This window comes from Anas platyrhynchos, chromosome 1, assembly GCF_047663525.1.
Source record: "Anas platyrhynchos isolate ZD024472 breed Pekin duck chromosome 1, IASCAAS_PekinDuck_T2T, whole genome shotgun sequence".
In the NCBI taxonomy this organism is placed as follows: domain Eukaryota; kingdom Metazoa; phylum Chordata; class Aves; order Anseriformes; family Anatidae; genus Anas; species Anas platyrhynchos.
Genome location: NC_092587.1, coordinates 123,143,152 through 123,163,984, shown reverse-complemented (window position 1 = coordinate 123,163,984; position 20,833 = coordinate 123,143,152). Strand labels below are relative to the sequence as shown.

Here is a 20,833-nt window from a genome sequence, read left to right as displayed (position 1 = left end):
ATAGATCATTCCTGCTGCTGAAATACCTTCTTTTGCTTCTGAACTAACTTATTTTCTGAGAGGAAATAAAAGGCTAGTCTCTGTGTTAAGAGTGCAAACTTGCTGTTTTTTTTTCAGATTGTATAGATCACAAAATAGATGATGTCTTCTGAACAGGCACCTCTGAGGGCCACAGAAGGCAGGGTTCTTAGCATCCCGTTGATAGTTCTTAATTGGTTCATTTCTGTATGTCTACTTAGTTAACTATCTGAAGTCTCTTTCCACTTCTGTGACAAAGCCATTCAAAACAAGGGGAAAAAGGTGATAATTGCTTATAAAGTAATTTATATTCACTCTAGGCCCCATCCTGCAGTATATCAGCATGCCCTCATGTGAGTTTATTGAATAGCTTCAATTTTACAGAAACTATTGGGGGGGGTTGTTTGTTTGTTTTACTGTACAGAAGTTAAAGAATTCAGTATTAACATCTTGATTTTGTTTGCCAAGGAGAGTAAAGAAAAGACCCTATTAGAAACAAGCATTTGGAAATATTCATTATGTAAATATATATACATATATATATTGTTTAATAATAGATATTTATAATGTAAAAAGTAACTTTGGGTTGGACAGTTATTTTTTCTCACTTCTTTTAGAAATGTGGTGGTCATAATTACAGTGAATGCTGTAGGACATTCCTGTTTGGGACTTAGAAATTTCTGGGTTTATGACTATGTAAAACTTTATAGATTGTTTCATTCTGGTATCCAGTGTAGATCATAAAGAATGTAATGAAGTTAAGGAAAGGATATAAATAACTTTATGGAAAAAGGGAAGTAAATTTAAGTAGTGAAACAGCCTTTTATTACCACTGACAGGTTTTTAGAAACCTTGTTAAATGATTTGATTAAGATTTTTTAATTGACTTTCATGAAAAAGATCCTGGGAGGCACTGCTGTCTTTTGTCAGCGGTACCGATCAAGAAGTTGGAAACAAATGTGAGGAGATTACTAATTTTGGAGACATTAGTATTTGGTGTTTTCTGTATCGTAACAAAAGATATTACTTTAATGATTATCTGTTTTGAAAAGTATACTGGGCTTCAAAGGCTGTACCTAATGGGGAAGATCTTAACAATTGTGTTTGATCTCTATCAATATATCAAAGGAAGCCAGGTTTGCTAAAAAGTAAAACTGGAAGCTGCTATTTCACACAGCTGCCTACATAGAAGGAGACGAGAAAACTTTCTCCTATTGAGTCAAGTAGTCTGGTCACCTCTCCAGGGACGGTTTCTGTGGGTGATTCTGAATGCAGATGTCGTTTGATTTACAAGTGAGATTTTTGCTCAGCGGGAGAACAATATCAGCTTTTGTGTGACTGGGGCCTCTCTGTGCTGCTAGCTTTGTCCGTGTCTGTCCTCAGTCAGATAGCGTGCTCTAGGCTGATATCTTTTGGCCGTTAACTTAAGAAGTTTGTTGCATTATTTTCCTAGACAGATTATTTGAGGTAAGTGTTGCTATTTCTGTAAATGTGTCTGAAATAGAAACAGGATGAATTTTGAAGAAATTTTATTTTACCTTTTGCTGGTGTAATACATTGCACGTGTATAGTTTTACCTAAATGAAATGAAATAATTTTTGGAGTAGCTGTCTGAAGTGTATCTGTATGTTTAGCTACTTCTTCCCTTTAGAGTTTAATTTATATTCAAAGTGCATATATTTATTAAAGCGTACTGATTTTTCAAGAGAATCTCACTTTTATGTCTGTTTTCCTTGGCTGCTTTTGGTAACGCTTCAAAGGAACATGCATGCGTGCACATTTCAGAGTTCCCTTAATATTTCTTTTGAACTCAGTCATCCAAACAGATTCGGTCCTGAAGTCCAGACTTTTAAGGAAACATATTTTCTCTTTTGCTAAAAAGAATGTTGTTGGGTCCTCAGTTTAGCATCTTACATGGTTGGCTAAAACTTTCAACTGGATTTATTTTGTTTTGCTCTGTTTACCCTCCCAATGTTGGATGTTGGCAGGACACATGAATGTCTTTTATTAAAGTATCAGCCATTCAGCAGTGTCCAGCCATGATTGACATTTTAGTTATCCTTTTGAAAATGTTCGAAAGTTTTAATCTATTTATCTCCAATTTGCACTTTTCTGAGCAAATTTGGAAAATCTGTTGTACAATTTGATAAAAGCAAATCAAGAGACATTTTTATTTCTATTTTCACAAAGCCTTCATTTCCCTTTTCTTTCATTTCTTTTAAAACATTAATAGGCTGGTGGAATTCCTGTATGTGATACAGAAAAGAAAACAAACCCAGCAATTCAGTATAAAAAGCTTTATTTTTTTTGTTAAATGTCTCATTTTTCCTTATTTTCATTTGCATAAATATGATTTCCTATGTGTAGCACATAGTGTGGTTCAAGTTCTTTTGACCAACATTTGTCCTTACCCCCTTGAATACTGATTATGCTAAAACTAGTAAGTGGAACATGTTTCAGTGAAACATGAATGCATTTTTCTCCCAAACATAAATCAGAAAGTGTATGTGTACTAGATGTCTTGCCAAATTCCCCCAGAGCATGTTATGCTTAGACAAAATAAATCTTTCTCATTTTTAAATCACCTTGTTTTCCTATTTTTAATTATCCTTTAATTGATATGTTTGTAAGACAAAGGCAAATGGAAAATAATTGTTTTTAAAAAAGTGGAAAGAAAGAAACTATGTTGGCAGGACAGCACCTTGCTATTTGAGGAACCAAATCTGGCTTTTATCCCAGACCAGCAGAGGCAGCATGCTCTGCCCCAGAGAGTGGGAGGGACTGTCTCCCACTGCAATGGAAACTCCTTTCCCAAGTAGTATACAAGGAACAGCGACCAAGCCTTAGGGAGAACTGTTGGAAGAATGCTTTCAGCAGGTGGACTGGATCATCCTCATCACCAGCACAGTATGCTTTTTCTCTAAAAGGTAAAGTGTCTGGAAGGCCATATCTGGGGAAGAAAAAAAAAAAAAAAAAAGAAAAGAAAAAAAAGCAGAGTCTAATCTAGAATTTCTTCTTCATTGCTTCATAATCATTCTCTAAAATACCTTTCAGTTTCAACTTCTTTCATGTGCTTGAATTTTATTTTCTCTGTTCCCAGGATATGTAGATCAGTCTGCTAGTCAGCATCATCTCATTGTTTTCTTGCTCTTCTTGTTTCTCTGTCTTACAAATTTATATGGAGAATTGCCTTATATTGAGAATTCTCTTATATTTAGTCTTCAGAGCAGAAACCATTTCTCTTCTGTGTTTTGTTAATATATAATATTGATGTGTGATGGGATCTCTGAAACACAAGACTGATAATGCAAATAAGAAATAAAACTAACATTTATGTTGATTAAGATTCATTTTTGAAAAAAATGTATGTATCCATCACTTAATGACAATGCAAAATTCTGGGTTGGATTGCATGGCACTTCAACAGTTGTTTTGTTGCAGTTAGCCTGTTTGCTTTCTAACTAATGTTCTGTCATTTCTGAATATTTTTAAGCATAGTACTGATGTGTCGAATCATCACGTGAAATACAGCTTAATAAAAACCATACTTTATATGAGGATAACACTATTTAGCACATTCTCTTGACCGAATATCAATTCTTCTGTGTCAATAGTTTGTCATTGTGTCTGTGCACATCAACATTATGTAATTCCAAAAGCATAAATGTGTAGTTATATTTTAGTATGTAGAATCTAAAAATTCCTTTGATTACTTTGTATTCTTATGGTGTTGGGCCCTGATCTGTCAAAAAACACTAAAGCACGTTCCTCACACTTGTGGAACATTTAATTAACTTCACTAATACTGTTTTAAGATGTAAAGGATCATTTTCATGGTTGACTTTCCACATTTTCTTTAATTCTTTTTATGTTGAGTGTAGTTCAAAATAGTTTCAATTTATTTTTAACCATAAGGGCTATGGTTTTTATTCTTTTTTTTCCCCTGTTAAAACTTCTTATTCTTGGATGATCTTACTTCTCCAGGAGCTTGGGACTTACTCTAACAACTGGAAAAAATAAGGAATGTGTTGAGTTGGAAGGGATGCTACAGTGCCTAGGATATGGTCCACAAACATTCAGTAATGCTTCTGGTTTGTTTGTGCTGGGAGTTTTCTTCAGACTGGTATTTCTGTCTGCACTTAGACTACATTAGATTCCCAAAGGCAGTACAGTAACATCCTAGTAAAATATGCTTCCATCTTTGAAGTCAGTCAGGCCTCACTGCATCCTGCCTCAGTAATTCAAGTAGTTGTCTGGTGCACATTGACTGTTCTCTGTACTAATGAGCTTGCTGCAGTATATTTTTATTCTCAGTATGTCATTACAAAAGACTTACATGGGTAGGGAGAAACAAAAATGGCTGTAACCCTGACATTCACACCTCCCAGTGCAAGGTACACTGGGTGTCACACAGCAGGTGAGAAGCCATGTTCTTTGTAGACCCTCGTTATAGCCTTACCTAGTTGTATTTGGGTTCTTTGTCTCCCTGGAATGAAGTTGATGGTCATTGATGTCCTCTCCTTTAAGACGGTGTTCTAACCCAGAGGGGTTATTTCAAGTGACAGAATTGGGATTGAAACCTGGTTAGGCTTAACCTGAGTCTACAGTTAATACTGTAGATCACTTGCCCTTATTGGAAGGTGGGGGGCGAGCTGGGGACAAAGGTTATTCTGTAGAAAATATCAAGAATATAAAAAAATATCAAAAATATCAAGTCTTAGCCCATCTTGCGTTGAGGGATTAGTTTTCCATGATGTTTATGTTTCCTTTTATCAGCTTCTTGGTGTCTTCATAATCATATTTTCTAAAATCTCCTGGTTTTGTTGCTCTCCACTGAAATCTCCTACATTGTTTGATATCCACCTGAAAGTGTAATGCTCAAAACTAAATAATAATGGAGGAGGACCATCATATGATACTTCTTTAAACTACGTAATTACCACCCATATCTTTCACAGCGCTACTGCGAGTTCATTGGCACTAACTGAAAGCAGAAATGTTGTGTCATCCTAGGTTCGTTTCTTTCAATCTTTCCAAAAGAAGTTAAAAGGTTTACTATGTCAACAAAGAAAAATCTGGGTTGTGATTCAGGAACATAATTGAGACTAAAAGCAAAACAAAACAAAAAGCTAGAGGGACTTGTGGGAAGGAGTTCCTGAAAGAGAAAAAGATTAGATGGCATATGGAAGATACCTTGTACTCTAGAGAGGAGGAATTAAAAGTATACTGGATGGCTGCACTGAGCTCATGAGGAGTTGGGAATATAGCTTAGTCTACTTAAATTTAAAAGTTTTTGTCACTATGGTTTTAAAGTGTTGCATGTATTTATGTAAGATTATTCAATCCCTGTCTTTGTTTAACACGCTTTCATATTTGAAAGAACGTATGTTGGCCTACATATATGACGCATGGTGTGGAATTTTGCAACGTCTTCCTCTTGAGCAAGCTATATACATGTACTGTCTGTCATATTTTTTTACATCTGCTCTCAGTTCTTGAGAACGACTGCTTCCACAGTCAATGGAATTTTTGTGATAGTCATTAATTTAAGTTTGTTTTAAAATTCAAGACAAATTAATAGGCTGGAGTCCTACTTCATTGTACCAGTGGATTAAACTTCATGATAAAACATATTGTGAAATTTAGTGCTGTTAGATACTGGAGTCTGGATTCCTTGTACGTGAACAAGGTAAGGTAGTCAGTGGAAAAAGGAGGCACTTCAGATTTTGGGGACACCTGAAATTAAATAGAAGGAAATAATGACTTGTAAGATTTTGAAAGATAACATAATTGATTAGTATCAGTGCTTCTGTGACACAAGTTAAAAAAAATCACCGTGAATATAAAGCAAATCAACAGGAACATATTAAAAGGATGGAAAAACACACACACACTGCAGTTTATTTTGTAAAAGTATAGTCCTTTCCTAACTCTTTTACCTCTGAATTTATGTAGTAAGTGAATAGCCTGCACTGGTTTCTTTTGAAAGGAGTAAATTCTCTGGTAGAGCTACATTTTTTTGTAACTAATGTATGCTGAAGGTAAAAAGTTATCCCCTTGCACAGGAACAGATCATATAATTCAGATATTACTGGACATCTTGTCACCTGACCATGTGGTCTGAGCCACTATAAGTATAAGCATGTCTCTGAATCTGCTATCAACTCTATCAGTTTAAAAATAAAACTAGATCAAAGATAAATTTAGAAAAAAAAAATGTAAAAATCTTAGATGTTCTGTGAAGACTGTAAAGAGCAATGCGCCACGTGGTACACGTAAGTATTTGCTGTATCATTTCAAAAGCTAAAATTGCTTGTCAAAACACTAGCAATATAAGAATTACAGGTTAAAAAATGGTTACACCCACATACATAAGCACAGTGGATTTAGTGTGTATGGAACTACACTGATCTATATAGGCTCAGTTTCAGGTCAAACTTTGTGTGATTTCTCCACACTTCATGACTGCCTGCAGTTTTGCTAGAGGATTGTAACCTCTTGACAGAATTTAAACTTGGATACATTTTCACTTTTTTAAGTTTTGATCAAACAGTTTAGCTACAGATACCCCATTTAACTTACAGAGCAGAATGGAAAACCTTTTTAATGTTCTATACCCTAACCTTCTAGTTCCCCTATTGTTTCCAAGCATACAAAATATGTGAATGCAAGATTGAGATGATAAAATATTGAGTGATAATGTATGTAATGCCACTTGATATCTGCCTCTTGCCAACACTGGCAAAGACTATATGCTTTCCTTCCAAGTGTTGTGTAATCAAGTCACTACCAATCAAGTCTGTCAGAGACAGACTCTTTGAATGCAATGAAGATTTCTTTCTGGGTTCCTTTTTACACCATGGATTACTACAAAGGCAGTGGATTTACAGGCCTTTGGCTGTGCACTTCACAGGGGCTAAAGGATATGCTTTCCCTGTGAAAGGAAGCCTACAAACATTTAAGTATTCCACCATAAGACAGATACCATATCTGTTGCTGTCTGTCCTTACATTCATCCTCAGCAGAAAGAACCCTGTTCATTTGGCCTTTCCCAAGATGCTGTTCTGGCAGCTCAGTAGGGCCACATCTGACAGGCAGTTCTCATGTCTAGCATGCTAAAGGGTCAAGGAATTTTATTCTAGTGGTTCTTGAAATAGACTGAGTTAATAGATTCCCTCTTCTCCAAATAGTGAGGCATTAACCACTAAGAAATACGTAGTATCCTCTGCATGTTTCAGAAATGTCATCATTAACAAGCTGTAAACACTTAATAAATGTTTTCCAATTTGCATTTAGCTTCATTACTGTCAAGTTTGCATGGTCAGAATTTTGGTTTTTGTGTATGTTTTGACTCTGTAAGGGACAACATTTGTCATTTGTCTGCAGTGGGAATCAAAATAATATGCAGAGACATGTTGTGCCCAGTTCAGTTGTGTCCTTTCCCATCTCTTCCCCTCAAAAGTTAAGTTCTTGATTTAAAATGAAACACGTGAAGAGGTCCAAATGTGGAGTGATGCCTTAGAGCAGAAGTTGAAACTGCATGTGGTTGATTGAGTTTATGTGGCACTGTTTTCTCTTACCTCTTGTTGTAGGTAAAGGTATAATAAAATCTGCTTTTATGTTACTTTTGACACAGGTAGCAGCAGCTAGAACTCTGTTCTAAAGTAGCATTGTGTAAAAGATACTTTGTGTTGCACAAATGTGGATATGTAGAAAGAAATTGAATATTTCCAATTAGCATGATTTCTGTCAGTGGAAGTGTGAGTGCCTGAAATTCCAAGCTGCAATGAGAGTACCTGTCAGGCCTGTGGTGTGACATGTGCAGGAGCCAACCTTTCTGTCTGGATAAAATTCATGGACTCCTTCAAACTGGCTTGTTCTGTGGATACTGTTAGGAAGCCTTCGTCTCAGAGTACTCTGCTTTGTGAAACCTTCTGTTCAGGTGCTTTTGGTCACTGTTTTACAGCACTGTCCTTCACTGTGTAAGGTGTTTGAATATAAAGGTTGATTGTAATCCTGTTCTACAAAAAGTGTAACTTGTAATGCTCTACCAGTCACAAGGTAGTCTTAAAAATGCTTTGGACATTCATACAGGATGGGGCTGTAACACGCGCTGAAGAACTGTGCTGGGAAATGAATGTTACATCACTGATGTTAGGTCACAGTGAACTTCAGGCACAGTCCATAACAGTGGAAAACAAGGAACAAACTGCCTTCAAACAGAAGTTAAAGCTAAAGCCCTGCCAACTGTGACCTAGTTATTTAGTGTGCTTACCAGTGGGATTTGCTACCTTCCAGGAAATGTTTCCGTGAGGGTCTAGAATCACAAGGAAGCAGACTTCTGTTGGGAGCTTATGACATTTTGCATGGAAAAGATGATGCTGAAACAGAACTAGAAGAGGAAAGAATAAAGTGATCTATCCATTATGTAATTGGGACTTGACATGTTAGCATTTATTGGATATTACTGCTTGCTTCATTCAGTAGGTCACAGATTTCTTTCGAACTTGCAGCCCATGAAACCTCTGGGGTAAATGGAGTGCCACTGCAGGGATCTCCAAAGGGCAGCAAAGAGCAACAAGGGTGCTTGTTAGTGAACCTTACTGTACAAGGGGCAGCACTTCCACCAGAGAATTCTTGGATAGTACATCAAACTAAACATGATGGAAAACATTCCTTTAATATCACCGTGTTGCAGATGACTACATTGTTCAGAAAGGAAACATCAAATCATAGTACCATAGAGTCATCTAGGTTGGAAAAGACCTTCAAGATCATCAAATCCAACTATCAACATGACCTGGAGTGTCAGGACATGGTGCCATGTCCAGATGCCTCTTAAATACCTCCAGGGATGGGGACTCCACCACTTCCCTGGGCAGCCCATTCCAATGCTGGACTACCCTTTCTGTGAAGAAATTCTTCCCAATGTCCAAACTAAACCTCCACTGGCACAACTTGAGACCTTCATAGTGCTGCTCTGTTGAAGAAAAGGACATGTTTGGTTATTTAGGAGGCTGTTTTCATCACTTACACTTTGATTCAATGGTAGAAGAGAAAGAAATTCACAACTGTTTGTGATGAGGACTGAAAAGGAGGAAGTAGTGTGACCCTGTACGTGGAATTTTTTACTGGAGTTTGGAAAGCCACGTTTTCTTTATGAAATTTTCAGTACCCAGCCTCATGACCCTAAGCATCTCTCTTAAATGTATCTTGAGTTCATAATGTTCTGTGAAGCACCTGGAGATGTGTTGAGTGTCACTACAAGAGCCAAGTGCTACTCTTGAGTATAGCAGCACATACCCAGGGCCATTTTAATAACTATTTTTAGTTGTTTCAGTTCAGGGATTTAATATTAAATGTTGACAGCCCAATCTTTGTCCTTTTGAATTGATTCCTCACAAAATGTGTATTAGTATTGAAAGATCATCTTTTTTTATGCTCCAGCAGTTCAGTAGCTTTTGTTTTAACAAAACTTTCTCCTTTGCATCACAGAAGCTACCAGATTCTAGATTGATAAAATAAATACTTACTGATTTCACTGTGTGGTCTAGCTTTGATTGCATTCAAGATTGTATTGGATAGTGAGGCTAAATTTCTGCTACTTGTGATATATCTAAAATTTTGAGTGTGACTTTAAATAGGGATTATGTTTGGACAGTATTCTGACGCCTGTTACAAGAAAGGGTTAAAATGGAATTTCTCCATGTCTGAAAAAATAGTCAGAAGAGAGAAGTTTGTTGTTTTGTCTTGCCTGCCTGATTGTGGATTAGACTTCTGCGCTGTCTGCTTTTAAGCATCAGGAGAAACGAACTCCCTTTCTACAGACAGAAGACAAAATGTCTCAACTCCTACGAAGAAAGCTGGTGAACTGATAGTGTTGCTGCTTGACTGGTTGTGGGTATGCCTAGCATTTGTGTTCTAGCATGCAAAGTTTAAAGTAAAACTTGTCTTTTTAAGAAGCAGTTCTGTTCTCTTAATTAACTATAATGTCAATTTATGTTTTTATGTCAAGATTCATTAATATATCATTTGTGTTTGTTAAGCTCTTCTAGAGCAAGCTCTTAATTTTGATAATTTTCTGGGTAGGAAATGCAGAAAACTTGTGTTGAGGAGTGAGACTGAGATGCCAAGTATTCAAAAGCCTAGAAATTACAAAGGTTACATTTTCTGTGACATTTTACAACAATTATGTTGTTCGTTTTCTGTTTAATGCCATACATTATGTTTTGTAAAAGAGTACTGAATACTTAACATTTAGCAAGTAATAAAATAGTAAAGAGGAAAAGTACAACTTTACTGAGTTAATTTTGCCTCTTTTTTGTCCTCCAAGTTGCTATAGCAGATGGGAGAGGTTAAGGTTAATTTTTTCTTAAGATTTTAATTGAGCTTTCTGTTACTTTTGATATTGGAAATACTGGGAGAAATGGAGTAAGGCAAATATGATAATCAGCTAGAGCTAGAAAGCAAAAGTATGAATGAATCAAAAAGGAATTACAAGTGAAAATAAACTGTATCAAGAGTGTTAAATATAATCTACATTTTAAGTATGGAATTTTGCTGGTATTAGATTATTTCTAAGAGCTGTGTTAATCTCAGTTGTGACTTCCAATACTTGTAGCATGTGAAAGGATGCTCTTGTGCCTTAGTCCCTAAAAGTCCCTTTTCTCCTAAAGAAAAGGAGACTTTGTAGATTCAAGATGCTTCATAATGTATTATTTTTAATACAGAACACTGTAAAATATATTCATTGATCACATTCAACAATGTGCCCACTCTTTCATGTGTGTATAGTTTAAATACAGTCCTTTCAATATCATTGATAAAATTTTGAATTGCCCTCCAGCAAGGCTTGTCTCTGACCATGGGGAAAAACTGAAAAGGTTGACTGTCCAAAGTTGTGAGCCCTCTTCCCTTTGTTTGAAACTGCATGATTTATATTTTGCAAACTTATATCCCTTGTTTTGACATACGCAGTATAGAACAGGTTTTGTCCCAATGAGTGACAGTGGAATCATTAGAAGCAGCAAAGTAAATACTCGTGTAGGTTTATTGCTAAAAAAGCTAACATCCTTTTGCAGTTTTTGGACTTCACGTGCTTTAACAGATATATATCTTGGTCACATGTTCTCATTTTTACTGTGACTGCAAACAGTTAAAATTTACTTTTGATACAGTCCTGTATGTATTATTTTAAATTCTCATAAGGATGCATTAGAAAAGCATAAAGACATGAAGCTGGACAAGATGAATTGTTCATGGGGTTATTGCCATGTATGTGTTTCTGTTTTCATGTTAACTCTTCTGTAATGTCATTAATTTTAAGATGCATGTGTGACTTAGAAAAGCGCAGTCAATAGTAATAATAATAATCGTGCTGTGTATCATGAATTTTCAACAGCTCCTCCTGCACTTTACGCTGTACACAGTTCATACAATTGAAATTTGATGCAGCTTCTTAACAGGTGTATAAAGATGAAACTTATTAAACTGGGGTTCCTGGAGTTTTGGTGGGTTTTGTTTATTAATTTAGGAAGAGGTACAAATAAATAATTATGTGTGCAACTAAGTTATGTCCTGAACTATAAGCTAGCAGAAAGCTTTGCTTTTAAGAACATCAGCAGTGGTCAATGAAAGCTACTGAGTATAGCAGTATTTTGGCAGCAGAACGCAAAGTTGTTAGCCTGTATATGCTTTGCAGTTTATCTGTCTTCTAAAACTTTATGGTATTTCACGTGACAGAGGCACATGAAGGCACTTCTTTAGCTTGACAATTTCAGCCATTGAAGGCTTGTCCTCTGCCAAACAGTGGGGCTGTAAGGTCCCAGAGGAAAGCTTTTGATATCTCCTTGTTGAGCACCCTAAATGTTGGGGATCTTATCAACTTATCCTTTACAGTGTTTTGATATTACGAAGGTGTTAGATTGTTTGTGTATTTTGAATGTTTGTTTCCATCCATGATTTTTTGTGTTTGAGTACTGTCCTTTGAAGATACCTGTAGAAATCTGGGTAATGTTTAGTTAGACTCATGGAGAAATGTTAGTAGGGACCTTGGGAGACCAGGGTTGTCCTGTCCAGTCTCCCGCCTTCAGCAAGACTAATTTCATTGTAAGGTCAGGTTATTTAAGGCCTTTTGCAGCTGAATTTTGAGTATTTCCAAGGATGAGAGGTTCCCCGGCTTCCCTGGGCAACTTAGCCTGGTGTTTCACCACCTCAGTGTGAAAGAAGTTTCTCTAATATCCTAAAAATAGTTAGCTTTATCTTCTGTCTTATATTTCACATAAGTGGTCTAACATAAATAGGTCACAGAGGTGACCATCTTTATGTTGTTTGAAATAGTTTTTTGTACAGTGCCTGTTTATTCTTAAGTGTACATTTATTTATTCCTTTAAAACATGCACAGTTAGGTTTGTATGAAAGAGATCCTATACCATCTGTCTCTAATCTGAAATTGAAGACAGCTGATGTGTTTTGTGTCATATGATTCTTTCTATCTAAATAGCAATAATAAAAAATAATAATAATAACCTGGGAGCTTTGTGATTGCCTGTTTAAATAAATTGTCGTTCTTCTGTCCAATAGAAAATCCTGATAGAATAAGGGTAGGCTTTATTGTGAACTCTTTTTCTTGGAAGAGTTTCTTTTTATCTATTTCAAAGACAGGATTTTGTAAATTTCTGCTTTTGGTAGCATTTTCCCATATTTTGAGCTTTATTTAATGCTACTTATTGAGTGTGTGATGTTTGATTTATTGAGAGAGGTGGAATATGCAGTTTAATTTGATTTTATAATGGAATGTATGATCTACAGTACTTACTCAAGATTCGTAGGATTACTTCTGGTAGAATATAGTTTCTGTAAATCTGCTGGAAAAGCATGGGAGGTTTGCAGAATCCCTTAACCTCTTGAACTTTCCCATGTCATCCTATAAACTCTGGATGTATGGCACTTTTCAAATCAGGAAATGTTTAAAAATGAAAAGCCAAAACCCCAAGCTGCTAGATTTTGTATATAAAACATCTGTGGGATAGTTTCAACTGTCATCTTCATCATGGTAACATAAGCCGGATATTGTTAGGATTCATCATTACTTTATATAAAGTAGCATATGATTTCAATAGTTTGTTTTCTTGTTATTTCAGCTTTATGACAAAATAAATACAAAATCTTCACCACAAATCAGGAATCCTCCAAGTGATGCTGTACAGAGAGCCAAAGAGGTAATGGCTTTAAAATATATTTTTTGACTTAGAAAGTTTTATTCTTTAAAACATTTAAATGTCTCTATCTTCATTAACATACTGATATGTATTCTGGCTCATAATCTGAATTATTTCTGGAATTGTACCATTATTTACTTAAGTTACATAACATGTTGCATAAACTTGTAGAATTCCATTGTGTCTGTAAGGATTATATATTTAGATATTTATACACACGTATTACTTGGTTTCATCATTTAACATTTGTGACAGCAACAGCAGTATTAAAAGCAATACTCATGTTGGGTAAATGCAGTATCTTTTATGTTCAGTATAATTCTCTGCAGCAAAAGTATGATGTTCATATGAGTTCTACACAAAACATTTCTTAGTATTAGCTATATAAATTGGGAAAAAAAGTATCAGTTACAAGAAGAGCAAACCTAAAGATGCAGTAATGTTGGCTCATTGCTACAAAACATATATAGACCACAGATTTTCCTAATTGTTATACCTGACACATAGTGTTTTGTTTATTTATTGCAAGTAGTTAAAAAAAAATAGTTGTTTTATATATTATCAATAGAAATAAATATAGTTGTTGGGAGTAATGTCATGGAAAAAATGTTTACAGTATTATTAAAATAAAATGAATAGAAAGACTTCAAAACACTGTCTAACAACTGAAGTCACACTGATGGAAACCCCAAAGTTCTGTTCTGCAGAATTTTCTAGCAGCTAATCCTGGGAGGTGCTTCCAGGAGCAGAAAACTCTGCTTTCTTTGTCCAAGTACTTATATTTTGAAAATAAAGGTGAAATTGCCAGGCTGCAGGCAAATGAGTTAAAAATTGCTCCCTCCTCCTTGATAAGCTGAAGTATGGCCCAGATTTTATAAAAACTGGAGCTTGTAGGTGGGGTAGCAGATGGACTACCTGTATGTCATATCTTTAAAAATTTAATTTGTGGAGAGAACATTTTATGAGTATTTTTAATTCTGCTTTTAAAGGGGTGGTTTTAATAAGCTGAGATTATGTGTGAAAGTAGCAATTGGTGGTGGTGGTGTATGTGACCTATAGGTTGGTGCTTCATTTCTGTCTCCATATTTAGCTGTTACAGGAATACCATCAATTGAAAAAAGAGCAACTGTTTCCATCAAATGTCTTCTTTATTGTCACAGAAAGTAAGAAAATTGAAATGAGGCGTTTTGTTCTCTTGGAGTGGAATGATGGTTTCCTACACACTTTTCTGTCAAAAATGTTCTTTTATATAATCTTTAGGAGATACACTGACTGACCAGTGAGGGGTTTAATTTGATTGATTAATAGCTTTCTTTAGAAGAAAGTTACTATGGGTATCTTTACTGTTTGTTGTACAGGTATTGGAAGAAATTTCGTGTTACCCAGAGAACAATGATGCAAAGGAGCTAAAGCGTATTTTAACACAACCTCATTTCATGGTAAGCAAATGTTAACCCTTGTCTTTATTTTTTTTAAACATATTTTTTATATTTAAAATCTTGTTGGATGCAGGATGTCCCTGCTTTATAACAAGTTACTGGAGGTTAGTTAAAGGATTTCTTTTTTTTATGCTATGAATGACGTTCATAACTTCAGCAAACAGTGTTTTCTTCGCTCTATTCTGCACTCATCAGTTGGAAGTAAGGAACTGTGAACTTCCCTAACACAAGAATTTTATGCAGGGGGCTTTGTGGAATTTGCTTACCTGAAAGCTGAATTACTGTAAATCTGCATACCTAATTTCCAAGAAAGAGTGAGCTGAAATCCACCTTATATGCATATATAAGAAGAAATCTAGGTAGCTGCATGTCCCAGTAACTTCTTTTGATAGCCAGAGTAGCTTTGGGTACATTTATATTATTATTTTAGATCAGATCAGGAGTATTTTTTCCAAATGAATCTCCTGAATCACCCTTACAATACTTTGGTTTGTGTCATGTACAGGGCATGCGAACTATACTCCATGCAGGTAAATTTAAAAATTGTGAAGATGTCCTCCAGAAGCTCAACCAGTGTAACCTAGCAGCTGATGGGCATACAGTTTACAGGGAAAGGTAGAAACTGGTCAGAAATTATAACTCCTGCAATGAGTGCGGTGTATACATAGGGTCCTCGCTAGTCTAGCTGCTTTACTCTCTCAATCCATTATTGTTTCATTGCACCTATTGCTAATGCAGACACCATTTTTTTCTGTTGTATTCTGCAACATGCTGATATGTTTTTTCCTGGGGATGATACCTCTCCTGAGGCCTGTAGCAAATCTGGATCAACATTTAACAGGAATACTTGCTTGAAACAAAACATAAAACAAGGTAGAATGGTTCTCACCCAAACTGTTAGGAAGATAAAAATGGAAAAATCTGCCACAGACAATACTCTGTGTTACTTAGCTTCTGTAAATGCAATCTGATATTAATTTTATTTACATTTTTTTGCATAATTACCACATAGTATTGCAAAAGCATTAGGCAGTGTGGAGAAAGAGCTTTTTTTTTTTTTTTTTTTTTTTTTAAGTCTGAACTATTTTGAAAGTAGGCATCAGTAAAAATGATTGTGGCATATGAAATTTTAATTACTAAGCAACAAGAAAAGTAAGTCAGAAATCCTCTCTTATTAGATATCTCAATTTCCACATGGTATCCTCATGAATTTAAAAGCAGCTGTCAGGCTTGTCTTGCTACAATTCTGTAGAAGGTATTTTTGATAATGAAAAAGCTGCAATCTCATAACAAATATTTTAATGAGGAATAATTTCAGTTAGCTAATCTATGGCAACCCAAGCTAAATTGTTAATAGTCTCATGTGCTTTTCCCATGTTTCATCCTCTCCCTTGCAGTTGTTCTGACATTCCTCTGATATTGCACACATATATTGCACTGTGCTAAATGTCGAAAATTACTCCAACAAAGCAATGATTAGTTTAGCCAGAAGAATTAGGGACCACTGGAATACTGCCAGAGCCAGAATGAGCAAGAGGAGGACTGACACAATCATGTAAACTAGCAGTTAAGTCAGCATATGTTGATGCTGACTTAATGGTGCTGTGTCACCATACCTTTAGGGTGCAGATACCTAAGAGTCTCCAGATGTCAGAGACAATCCCATTCTCTCCCATCATTCTACTCCTGCTCCTAGATGCATCTTTTAGGATGTTGCAAGCCTTTTTTTTTTTTTTTTTTTTTTTTAATGGCATTCTGCCAAGCTCCTTCAGAGCAAAAGCCATTAAAATAGATATTATTATGAAAGGAAATAACAATGTAAAACAGTGTTGTTGGTCTGCATTCAATGTGTTTGCCAGGCATTATAGAGGGCAGTACTCTTGTTAGTAAATTATTGACCTCCAATGCATAGGAATTGTAGCAATACGATGCAATAAATAGCAACGTGTTAACACTTGCCTGAAACAGAATATTTTACTACTATTTATGTTGTTATCTAATGTGTATACTTAATTAGAAGCCAATACTGTATAATCTAGCTCATTTACTTACAAGTTTATATGTGTTTACAGTTTAGACTATGTATAGGACTTTACAGAATCAAAGTCAATAACGTACAGGTTTGTCAATACTCTTATTGCAATTGGAGATGTTCAAGTTCAAAGGTTTTTGTTTTTTTACTGTTATTTTACTCTTGTGTGCCATATAGGTACAGGAATAAATTATGAATTTATTCTATACATTTTGAACGTTGATTTGAATAAATGTATGTAAATTTACATAAAAGTCTTCCAGCAAGTAATTAATTCAAGTATCATTTAAAAGATCATCAAGTACCTTGTCTTTTCCGTACAAATTTCAAAGAGCTTTTATTCTATTGCACAGCTATCAGTAATTTTGCAAATACACCAACGAGATTTTTCTGTAACAGGTTCTGTTATATGTGTGTAGTATGTGGCAACAATTGAAATGTTTGCTGTACTAGAAGACTTTTATTTAGTTAAATATTAAAAGTCTTTTCTGTCATCTTGTGCCTTCCTACACTCTTTTTTGTAGATAATGATCATTTAATATAGTATAGCAGTTGTTCTTACTAAATTTTTATCTTCAGCAGGATTAATATGTTCTGCAGGGAATAAGGAGACAGGGAAAAAATCTAAATGATCAGGATTAACAGAAATGAATGAAAATAAGTGTCTTTAGGTAAAGTCTAATCGCAGTCTTTATATTAAATGTTTTCAGTATTTAAATTGAGGTTAGTGCACTTTAATGTCTGTGCTTGTGAATTTGTGTTAATTTTTGTTGAAACATTCAGAAGTCATCTAATATAATTATGAAGCTTTAAAAATGTTCCAATTACCATATTCTAGTCTTAAACATATTATTGCTAAAGATACAGTTTAAGCAAGGCAAGTATTTGACGTGAAACAAAGGTAAGGCACTGAGTTACATAAGAAATGCAATACTAAGGGTGGAGAGCACAGCAGATACAGGCAGCTGCATGAAGTTGAATAAGCAGTTTTGAGTAGATAGAGCTGAGGGAGGTGCAGAAGATTATTCTGCTCTGCTAAATAGTGTCCGCACACAAAGCCAAGACTGTGCTCCTAGAATGGATGGGTTTTAACAGCCAGAGCTAAGGCCTGATTGCACTTGGATGCTCTGGTCTTACCTGGGGCAACTGCAAACAGCTTTCAGATACTGGAATGAGTATCTGATGTTTAGAAATACAGCATTAAGCTAAATCTGCATGTTTGCTGTAAACCTGTATAGGAGTATTCACATAAAAATTTATACCCAATTAAATAAAACAAATAAAGAATTGATTTAGTTAAAATGTTTTGACTTGCATTTATGGGCAAGACCTTTAAATAGAAAGCATTGCTTTTAGGTAGTACAGATGCAGGTAGAGGAATTGTTGCAAGTTTGAGCTTGTGGTAGACAAAAAACAAAATGCAGATACAGTTCGATGTTTAAGTAAAATAGTATTTATGTAGATGAGCTTGAAATGCTGGAAAAACAGGAGTGAATGTGAGCAGAGCATTGCTAGTTTAGGGAATTCTGTTCCATCATTATAATGCTGAATTCCTAACTATAGTTTGATTTGAGGAGAGGTAACTTACACTGGTTATGAAGCTGTCTTTTTTTAACATGGTACACTTCAGAAGTGCTATTTTAGGAATAAATTTAGAATTTAATAGAGGCCAAGAAAATCCCAGTTTTTCCTTGAATTCCACTTCAGAAATACATTTTTAACCACTATTTCAGTTTGTTTTCCTTAAACATTTTAATTGAAGACTAAGATGTAGCAGAATCAGATTTTTCTCCCAAAAACAATTCCAGGTGGTCAATCAAGCCTTGCAAGATTGATGGGTTTTGTAAGAGCATTTAAATGGCAATTAACAAGATGTTAACTATCATACATATTGACCTAACTACAGTGGTGACTGATAAGTCTACTGTATATTGTAAGAACTTAGGTTGGATTTATCAGTCCTTCTCTGAAAAGTCCAGCCATTTGATTACAGAGGTGGGATCTTTCTCTGCTTAATCCTTGATGAGTTAGTACAGGAGTAGTACAAGCATGTTCACATATCATTCGTATTTAGTTTTTGGTCAGAAGCAATTTATCTATAATATACTCATTGTTAGGAGTTGAATGAAAGTATGAAATGCATATGCTCCAGGGCTCTTAAAGATACCCTAGAGAAAAGTGAAATATTAAAAAGCCTGGTACTGTTGAATACTGCTTTGCAAATGTTTACACTTTGTCCCACTTTCATCTTATAATAATATGTTACACTTTTAACAGCTACGCAGGCTTCATGTCTTTGCCCTAGCTTAGAGTACTTGCACAGTCAGTAGTTCTGCTTTCCAAATATAATTAAATAAATTTAATCTATTACATATTGTACCATTCTTTGCATCAGGAAAGAAAGCAAAAGTAATGAAGCAGTATTTGATCAGTTTGTTGATTTAGATTATAACTTTCATCAAGTATTTTGAACTCAGTGCAGTTGTACTGGGGCCATGCTGTAGGAGAAGAAGAATATGGAAGTGTTTAAACTAGTAAACAAACAAAACAAGTATTTAATTTAGTACTGATCCACAGTCTGTCTTTATTATAATGAAATACCATGGGATCTGAATACCTTTTCATTTTTGAAGGGTAATTATTGGGGAATAATTTGCTTAAAAAGGTAGCTTCCTAATTCTGTGTCTAGGCACATAAATAGTAATGACTTAATTCTGATACCTTGCAGGTGTTGAGAAGATGGGGGAGAGGAAAGCAACCTCATTTTCATTGTGGTATCTACAGTAGAAAATGATGTTTACTCGTGTAGATTTTAAAGTCTGGGTTTGTGGATATGCATCTGCAGTCTGATAAAGTTTATCTTAGACTCTTTTCAGAGAAAAGTCCCTGTATAGAAAGTGAGGCAGAAATACCCTGAGTTTCCTCTAATGTCTGGAGAGCCTCAAAAGTATTTATATGGAATGAGTTGAAGGGCAGCAGAGATGGTGGAAGATGATGGTGTTTTGTTGCTGTAATCTCCTCTAGGCCTTACTTCAAACTCATGATGTAGTGGCACATGAAGTTTACAGTGATGAAGCGCTGAGAGTTACACCTCCTCCCACCTCTCCATACTTAAACGGAGATTCTCCAGAAAGCGCCAACGGTGACATGGATATGGAGAATGTAACACGAGTTCGACTGGTGCAGTTCCAGAAGAACACAGATGAACCAATGGTATGGGGAGAACCTCGTTGCTTGTTTTGCTTGACTCTATACTGGTAAAGACCAGTATTATATTGAATTCAGTGAAAGCTTTTGCATTTTGAAGTTGCCAGTGTAGATGGAATAGTTCAGCAGCCATTGTATATCCTTACCTTCCTATATATATCCTTCAGTTAAAATGCTGTGCATGTATTCATATTGCAGGAGTACCTCTATAGCTGGTTTTGTTTAAAAATGAACTTGTAGTAGTTATTACTAGATTAGGCTTTAAAATGTAAAACTGAACTAGACAATCTCTACTTGAATATAAAATTACATTTTTAACAAACCAGCATCTTATATGCTGATTTATGAAATTATTGCATCTTCATCTTATAAATAGCATCTGTTTTCATTGCTCATATTTAAATGAGTGGCAAAGTTTTTTACCTTAAAATTTATACTCTGCCCTCAAGGTTTTAGGAACAGTGACTGTTCTTAACCATTCAAGAGTCACAATGCTGAATGTTTTATCTTAAGAGTATAAACACTTCTTTTTCTAGGGAATCACTTTAAAAATGAATGAGCTGAACCATTGCATTGTGGCAAGAATTATGCACGGAGGAATGATTCACCGGCAAGGTAATCATGTGTCATAAATGGTTCTGCTTTCAAAAAAGATTTAGATCATTCTGTACAAACTGTGTAACGGCACATATTCCTCATTTTGATTGCTACTGTTCCATAATTGTCAACCCCTATCTAGATGGAGTCCTGTTAACTGCGTTTAGCACCTCTGACTCGTAGATGTCTGCTTGTGTTGTGAGATGAAGGCTCATTATGTTTCATTTAGGCCTTAATTAGAGGAATGGGGTTATAGCTCACTGAGAGACTGAAATGCCAATAATTTCTGAAGCCAAACTTATTTAATCCTATATTTAAAA

General features: G+C 35.3%; 1 protein-coding gene across 14 annotated transcripts in view; it reads left to right on the top strand.

Annotated features, from left to right (window-relative positions):
• CASK (calcium/calmodulin dependent serine protein kinase) overlaps positions 1-20,833 on the top strand; it is a 220,612-nt gene that overhangs the window by 165,046 nt on the left and 34,733 nt on the right. For 13 of the 14 annotated variants that reach the window (XM_072027795.1, XM_072027786.1, XM_072027779.1 and 10 more), the window contains 4 exons: positions 13,161-13,238; positions 14,597-14,677; positions 19,734-19,922; positions 20,453-20,531. In XM_072027795.1, coding sequence (XP_071883896.1) covers positions 13,161-13,238; positions 14,597-14,677; positions 19,734-19,922; positions 20,453-20,531 — 427 coding nt within the window. Of the gene's footprint in view, positions 1-2,895; positions 2,946-13,160; positions 13,239-14,596; positions 14,678-19,733; positions 19,923-20,452; positions 20,532-20,833 lie in introns of those variants that run through there. The other variant, XM_072027814.1, reaches the window with a different exon arrangement.